We start from the raw sequence: 8848 nt of genomic DNA, 5'->3' as shown, positions 1-8848 counted from the left end.
CGAGTTTGCTTTGCGACCCCTTTAAATACAAGATAAGCATTCGATCTACGTCAGAGCGTCAGAGTGTCCACGAATCTTTCTACAGTGTTGTTGGCAGGGCGGCAAGAGCGATTTTTGATGCTCTCGACGGCGGTGGTGTGAACACGCAGCGTTACTCTATGTGTTGACGTCATTTTAACTGAAACAGGGTGGGACATATCAAGCAGCCCCACCCCTTTTTAAAATAGCCAATAGCGTTCGTTTATATCACAGCTTGGGTTAGAGCCGTTCAGAGCCGTTGAGCTCCGTAAAGCCACATTTGACAGCCACAATCTCATCCATATTGCTGTAAAATATAGCATTCTGTGTAGAATTCAGATAGCTCCGATACATTTTGTGGTCTGCGGCGACTCGCACATGTGATCCGCTCCGTGCTATCATGTCTCTGGACCAGAGCAGAGTGTGTGTGCGGTGCGGTGGTTAGCGGGACACAGCGCCAAACCAGACTTCTTTTCTTCCTCAATGGAAAGCATATTTACACTGTTTTAATCGTTCCCTGTCTACTATGTAGTGCATTACGTGCCATCCACTGCACAGAAAATACTCATAAGTGACAGATTTCTGCCGCGGCTTCAGCGTCTATTTTATAGTGTAGGGGGCGGGGCTTCGGATTCTAGAGAGCATTTGATTGGACAGAAAGTTGAAGTATGATGTGACGTCAAAAAAATCGTTGAGCCGCTTTGAATGCTTATATCTTCTAAATGCGAATGTTGTCACTGTTTTGGAGCACACTGCTTTATAGATAACCTTAAGACTAACATACTGATACTAACACCCAAAAAAACTGAAATTTTGATTTCATGGGGACTTTAACGGTTCAGGGACATTAAGCAGTGGGGCTGAATTCATTTTGGCAAATGCCACTTGCTCGTACAGCGCCTGACTAAACTAAGAGTTATTTTTTGCGCCTTGTGTTTAAACGTTCGAATACACATAGTTATGTGTCAAAATGCCTGTCTCCTCGTCAGCACAGTCCTTTGTGTTTTAAATGAACGTTAATAGTTAAAGATAAAGCATGTGCACTAGCTGGCTATTATGAGATCCTGGCATTATATGATGAGATTTTAAAGGGATATAGTTTCAAGTTGTTCTGAACCTGTATGAATTTCTTTGTTCTCCTCAACATAAAATAAGATATTTTGAAGAATATTCATAGCCACCAGAATGTTTCTGGTCACTGTTGACTCCAATAGTGTTGTTTTTTTCATACTATGGAAGTCATTGGGGCACAGAAACTGTTACCATTGTTCCAAATATAAGTGTTTGCATTCAACAGCAGAAGGAAACTCATTCAGGTTTAGAACAACAACAACATAACTTTAATTTTTGGGTGAACTATTCCTCCAAAGCAGCCTAATATAGCTACTGTTGCTGTTTGTGTCAATAATGTAAATGAAACATTAGAAAGAAAATCACTCACTGTCCTTGACCGAATCGCTTTTGTAAAATAATGTATATTGAATTTATGCAGTGAAGACTATTCAGTCTATTTGTAGTCTATTTATTTTATACGATGTAATATTTCTTATTCAGTGCTTTAAGTGTTTGTAGGTCAATTTCTTTGTTCTATTGTGATTCATGACTGTTTACTTGTCTTCAGTAAATAATCTTTCCATTGATGTATGGTTTGTTAGGATAGGACAATATCTGAAAATCTGGAATCTGAGGGTGCAAAAAAATCTAAATATTGAGAAAATCATCTTTAAAGTTGTTCAAATGAAGTTCTTAGCAATGCATATAACTAATCAAACATTAAGTTTTGATATATTTATGGTAGGAGATTTACTAAATATCTTCATGGAACATGATCTTTACTTAATATCCTAATGATTTTTGGCATAAAAGAGAAATGTATAATTGTGACCCATACAATGTATTGTTGGCTATTGCTACAAATATCCCCCAGCGACTTAACGTTGCTTCTGTGCTCACAAATCTTTATCATATTCGAGGAGGGAATGATTTAAAGGATGAATTCGCTGATTGTAAACCAGCTTTGTATTATTAATAACGTGCACCAGCAGTCAGATCGTTTATTAGTCTGTCAGATGATGCAAAACGAGTTATTTTATGTCACTCCTCTGATTTTTGACAGCTCTAGCTCTAGTCATGTAGCACAAAAATATTTTGGGTAACCCTTTCTATGAAGCTCATATTTATAACACATTATAAGGGTATTCTTAAGGCATTCGAATCAGAATGAGTTTTCAGAATCAGAATGAGTTTTATTGCCAGGTATGTTTACACATACGAGGAATTTGTTTTCATGACAGAAGCTCCACAGTGTAACAGAAGTATACAGTATGTTGTTTCATCTCAATCAATTATAATACATTATAAAACTCACTTATTTGTGGTTTTATGAGTATGATTATTTATAACACGCAATAAACACCACATAAAATCCACTTCATTTATAAAGGATTATAAATCTCATATCTTGACATTATTTATTTAAGATCTGTACAGTATCTTATTATCTTACTGATATTACAATAAATATGGTTAAAAGCAAATGTGCCATATTACATATAAATCTGATCAGATATCTGTTCTTACGGCTGTTTAAGAAAAAATATTTTTATTATTATTGTTTATAAGTGGTCTGTGTCTGCTTTACGTAAAGTAACAAGTTAACAATAGCAAGATATGAGACTTATAATACATTATAACGATGGGAAATATAATCCATTGTAAGTTAAGTGGATGCATTGTGTTCACTGTGTGTTATAAATCATCACTTAAAAGCAATAACCACAAATAAGTACATATTATAATGCATTAAAACTGTTGTAATGATTACTCATGAGATGATACAACATATGCATTCATTATAATGCCTCAAGAATACTCTTATAATGTATTATAAATAGAAAGTGTTACCAATTTTATTTATTTTTTTGCATTTCTACAGACCATTTTTATTAAAATCAGTGCAATCAGTGAATTCCTCCTTTAATGTTTTCATAAGTATGTTTGTGTGAATTACTCCTTTAACTCTGTCATAACTCACGCATGAATCTTTAAAGTTAGTTGAAGTCACTGTAAGTCATTGGATTGGAAATAAAGACCCACCAATATCATTATGATGAACAAACACCCCATCAGAGATGATTTTCTGCATGTGTGTCAGTGTTAAAGGGCTAATGCTGTATTTCAAAGGCTTGATGTCGATTGTACCAACTTGAAATGCCTTATCGTGCCATTATAAGAACAGAGAGGAGCTTTAATGACGGAATTAAGATGCAGTGATTCTGGATATTTGTCGTGTTGATGATGTCAAACAAACTGTTTTATTGACGATGTGTGATTTTTATCTATAGGTGCTTGGAAGATTCGTTTAGATGTGCCGTAAACAACTCAGTGAAGGTGATCAAAGATGCCAGAACTTTCTATTTCATCAGCTGTATTGCTCTTTAATTCCCTGTAACCCATGACCGTGTGTGGTTTTTATATCAGTGTCAGGAGACCCTTTGGACTCTTCAGTGCACATAATTCTAACATTTAAATGTTTATTGAATAAAATGAAATATTTGATCCAGATAATTGATTCTAATGTGTTGAATGGGTTAATAATTCATTGCGACACTGTAAAAAAAAAAAAAGAAAAGATTTTCATACTCGGTATTTGTCTTGTTTTCCAGTACAAACATCTAAACATTCTTAAGGCAAGATACGTTAACTTGAGAAGCTTGTTTTCTGAAAAATGTATCAAAATTAGTTTATTTTTAACCCTCATAATGCATTTAAGTCCGTTTTGAGCTGGAAGAGATTTCTAAAAGAAAGTTTTAAAAAAATAAATAAAAATGCATGGTTTTTAGTAAGGGAACAAAACTTTGCAAATGCTTCAAGATCCTTAAAATACACATTATTTGTTGTTTTTTCAGATTTTTTACAATTATTTTTTAAGAGATATAACCGTTTAAAATGTTCTGGTCATTTTGACTGTGTATGTATGGAGCACCATTGGTGTCAAAAATACTATCTGTAAAATTATCTATGAAGTTAAATTAGTGCCAAAAAACTTAAATATATTTAGCCTTTTCTGAATATCTCACACACTTTTGGACTGAATTTTGTTGATGAACATGAATATGTCATTTATTGATGAACCATTGCAGCATGAAAAACCTAAACTGAAAACTTCACGTAAAATTTTAGTTAGAAAAATGAATCAAAACAAGTTTTGATGTTGTTTTGTTAGAAATAAATATGTAGGTTTCATAAATTTGGACTGCTTTTGAATAATCATGAATTATAAATTGAATTAAATTCCTTTCCAATGAGGTTAATAATGATAATTCTAAGATTATTTGGTCTTATAAATTTCATGCAATGATATACTCAAATAAAATTTCTCATAAATGTTCAAAAATATATATTTTGCATCCGCTTTTTTTTGTGGTTCATGTGTAATTTGAAATTTCAAAGAATTTCTAAATTTTTAGTTAATGAAAAAGGGGTAAATGCAGTAATAACATGGTGACATTCAAAACCTTTACATTTTTTCACATTCACTCAATGAGAAGTTGCTGATCAGACACAATATGGTTGAAAAATATTAACTTATGTCTGTTTTATAAAATAATGATTCTTCAGGTACAAACGTAATGTGAAAACAATAGGAAGGTTAAAACAAGGAAAAAATATCAGGGTCGGAAAAATAAATTTGTTTTCCCTTTAGTTGCTTTTTCTGACCCCGTTGGCAGATATTTGTTCTTGTTTTACTCACTTCATTTTGATCAGTTTCTCTTATCTTCTGTCACTGTGAATCTCCAGTACTTGATTTGTGAAAGTTTGTACTGGAAAACAAGACAAAAATACTGAGGAAGAACATCATTTTTTGCACTTTATTCCCTCAAACACAAAGCTCCTTATGCAGAGTGACGTAGGGTTAAAAGGTTAGTTCACCCAAAAATGAAAATTCTGTCTGAGGGCGCTCTGACCCTCCCATAGACAGCAAGGTAACTACCACGTTCAAGGTCCAGAAAAGTACCAAGATGATCGACAAAGTAGTCCGTGTGACATCAGTGGTTCAACTGTAAAGTTACGAAGTTACGAGAATACTTTTTTGCGCAAAGAAAACAAAAATAACGACTTTATTCCACATTTTCGTCTCTACTGTGTCACTTTGGACGCACGTTCACAACAGTATCATGACGCGAGCGTGTGGTCATTACGCCGAATCTGGGTCAGCGCCGCCACACGGACTGCTTTGTCGATCATCTTGGTACTTTTCTGGACCTTAAACGTGGTAGTTACCTTGCTGTCTATGGGAGGAAAAGTACCAAGATGATCGACAAAGTAGTCCGTGTGACATCAGTGGTTCAACTGTAAAGTTACGAAGTTACGAGAATACTTTTTTGCGCAAAGAAAACAAAAATAACGACTTTATTCCACATTTTCGTCTCTACTGTGTCACTTTGGACGCACGTTCACAACAGTATCATGACGCGAGCGTGTGGTCATTACGCCGAATCTGGGTCAGCGCCGCCACACGGACTACTTTGTCGATCATCTTGGTACTTTTCTGGACCTTAAACGTGGTAGTTACCTTGCTGTCTATGGGAGAGTCAGAGAGCCCTCAGATTTCAACAAAAATATATTAAATTGTGTTTCGAAGACGAACGAAGGTCTTATGGGTTTCGAACAACACAAGGGTGAGTAATTAATGACAGAATTTCATTTTTGGGTGAATTAACCCTTTAATTCAGGATAATCAGAGTTCGTCTCTCGCACAGTCTCCAGAGTGAATCACTTTGAGCTGCTCTGAGGGTTTCACCATCATCCAGGCGTATTTGCACAGGTGTTCTTTGTTGCAGTCCTTCTGCCAGTAGATGACGTTCCTGCGGTTCAGGTTCGCGCCGGCGCACGCGTCGTACCACCAGCCGCCGCCCGCCACGCCCTGGAAGTCCAGCTGGGCACAGTTCTGGAAGTAGTTGTCATTGTCGCGGTCTTTGGTGGTGAAGCGCTGGTTGTCGTGCAGGTAGTTCTCGGTGTCGAGCGTCAGAGCGTCCGCCGCAGTGCCCTGGAACAGACCCAGACGCAGCCGGTACTGCGCCTCCTCGTCCTCCACCAGCGCCGGCTCGTACTCGCCCGTCTTGGTCACGGCATCTTTGTCCACCAGCTTGATGCCGAGCTTGTACCGGGCCGGGCCGCGGGTCAGCCGGTGCAGGTGCTCGTTCCCCAGCCAGTGGTTTCCGGTCAGGGATCCGAAGCCGTGCTTGTACTCATCCCAGCCGCGGTCAAAGTCCACGCTGCTGTTGACCGTGATGTGCTGGACCACCGTCCATCCTCCCTCCTGCATGGCGCAGTAGACGGCGATGGGCGAGTCTCCGGGGCGGATCAGATACAGGCCATCTCGCGCCTGACCGCCGGAGCTCTGCCACAGCTCATAACAGTCCCGGGGAAAACCTGAGACAGAACAACGTCTGACTCTATTAACTGACTCCACTGATTCATGACTCTATTAATTGACTCAAATGATTCATGACTCTATTAACTGACTCAAATGATTCATGACTCTATTAATGGACTAAAATGATTCATGACTCTATTAATGGACACAAATGATTCATGACTCTATTAATTGACTCAAATGATTCATGACTCTATTAACTGACTCAAATGATTCATGACTCTATTAACTGACTCTGAAAATTTTCTGAAATAGAAATACTTAAAAAGAAAAATAAGAAGAAATGTTGCCTTGGCAACTAACTGAAATGTGTTTAAACTGAAGTACTAACATTTCTAAAACTAAAACAAAAAAAAATTATAATAAATAAATAATAAAATAAGTGAAATTAAAATTATTAAAATAAAAATTACTAAAACTTAAGTTAAAATTAAAAATCTCCTATACTATAAGTGTCATGTACTGTAAGATAATACTTTCTGAAGAAAACATGTTTGTCTTGATAATCGTTCATTAGTTAATCATCAGTCTTTAATCTGTTATCAGGTGTTATCTCTAATGTTTGTTAACTTGATGAAATTAGTCTTTATGAGAACAAATTACAATGAAAACGCCCTGAGTCCTGCTTGACCTTTGCCCTCTGCTCTGATGGGTCAGATGTCACAGTGGAACCAAAGCTGCTCTAAATTCACTCAAACGAACTAGTATTTCTATATTCTGAAACATGAGTGCCTCAATGAACGAGCTGTTGAGTTTGATTCATTAGATTATCGAGCAATAAAGGACAACAGCAGCCTAAAACTAGGACTAAATAGATATTTGTTAACATTATTATAATTAAAAAGAGGCCCAGGTGATGCCAGATTATGAAGACAGGCATTTATTTCTGATGAATAATTTACAGGAAGATGAATTAATAATCAGTGCTGATGTAAAACAGCACAAGCACTGATCTGACCTTTCTGTCCGAGGTTCAGGATGAGTTTGTGCTCCTCTGGAGCGAGCAGATGGATGTTTTTGGCCGGAAGCGGTTCGTTCTGAACGTGCGCCAGCAGGAAGAGACAAACCCACAGCCTCACCATCATCTGAATGAGAGACAGAAGAGAAAAGCATGAGAATCACAGCCGGAGGAACGCTCCGCAGTCGTTGATGTGAAGTCTTACCGTTGAGAGTGTGTGACCGACACCAGTGAGAGAAAGAAGCAAAGTGTCCACTATCAGCGCTGGACTTCAACCCGTCACTGCAAGGGTTAAAGCCTTTATCTGGACTCTTTACTGTAGTTTCATTTGTTTTATCTGATTCATTTCAGCCTTTGACTCTGTGTTGCAACACCAGTGACTGAATCATGACCTGATTACCGGCTGAACCCAGGCCTCCGGCAGAGATCCGTCACAACATCACAGGAATCAGCCGTGAGTCTGTATTTTTACATGTGGAACTGATGAACGTGTGTCTGTTCTCATGCATATGAACAAATCGAATTCAGCAGAAATGAAAAATTCTATTGTCTTTTTTAAAGTACCATTAACATTATCTTGCTAGATTTATTACTGCAATGTGGAAAATACTAATATATATATATATATATATATATATATATATATTTAAAAAAAAATTCATGATTAATTTATGCTTTTTTAATTTTTGTACAAAAATGTCAGTGTTTCAGGATTGTATGATTGCATCTAATGGCAGTCATCATGGACAATAATGAGATATTTGCGTGTAAAATGTTAACATTAAAGTGTCATGATGTAAAATTATTGAAATTCTGCATGTTTTTTTGTAGTGAATTTATTCTAGATCAGTGTTTTGATGAACTTTGTGTTTACTCCTCTGTGACGGGTAACTTCAGGCCTGTGTATGTCGCTCTCCTAGGAGAATCTCAAACACTCTCTCTCACACACACACACACACACACACACTCTCTTTCTCACACACACACACTCTCTCTTGCTCTCTCTCTCACACACACACATACTCATATTATTAGTGTTTCTTACACAATTATAATAGTTTATAATAATTTATTCAGAGGCATAAACTCCGACAAGTAAATAAAATGATCTGGTAAAAATTTAAAATAAGGTTCCATTAGTTAACATGAACTACCAATATACATATTTCTAAAGCATTTATTAATCTGGGTTATGTGAATTTCAGCATTCACCAAAATATTTATTATTAATTTATTAATATATATATTAAAATCAAAAGTTGTATCTGTTAATATTTAATGGACCTGAGCTGATATGAACTAACAACGGGGTTTCTGCAGGTTTTATAAAATCATTTTAAGACCTTTTCAATTACATCTCAAGTAATTTCAATTACAAATATAGCTGCAAGCAGCGATGGCGGGCCCAAGCCGTCAGTGCAAACGCCACCCCG

The 8848-nt window shown here is 36.7% G+C and overlaps 1 protein-coding gene across 1 annotated transcript; it reads right to left on the bottom strand.

The window, feature by feature from the left end:
- Positions 1–5684: 5684 nt before the first annotated feature.
- On the bottom strand, positions 5685–7704 carry LOC107567345 (fibrinogen-like protein 1-like protein). The gene is made up of 3 exons (XM_016253009.1): positions 7621–7704; positions 7416–7542; positions 5685–6453 (listed from the first exon to the last, which is right to left on the bottom strand). Exons 2-3 carry the CDS (start codon positions 7540–7542, stop codon positions 5759–5761), a joined length of 822 nt encoding a protein of 273 aa, XP_016108495.1. The 5' UTR covers positions 7621–7704; the 3' UTR covers positions 5685–5758.
- Positions 7705–8848: the final 1144 nt, after the last annotated feature.

Source organism: Sinocyclocheilus grahami, unplaced genomic scaffold (assembly GCF_001515645.1).
Source record: "Sinocyclocheilus grahami isolate Dianchi unplaced genomic scaffold, SAMN03320097.WGS_v1.1 scaffold1149.1, whole genome shotgun sequence".
Taxonomy (NCBI): domain Eukaryota; kingdom Metazoa; phylum Chordata; class Actinopteri; order Cypriniformes; family Cyprinidae; genus Sinocyclocheilus; species Sinocyclocheilus grahami.
This window is presented reverse-complemented; position numbering and strand designations above follow the sequence as displayed.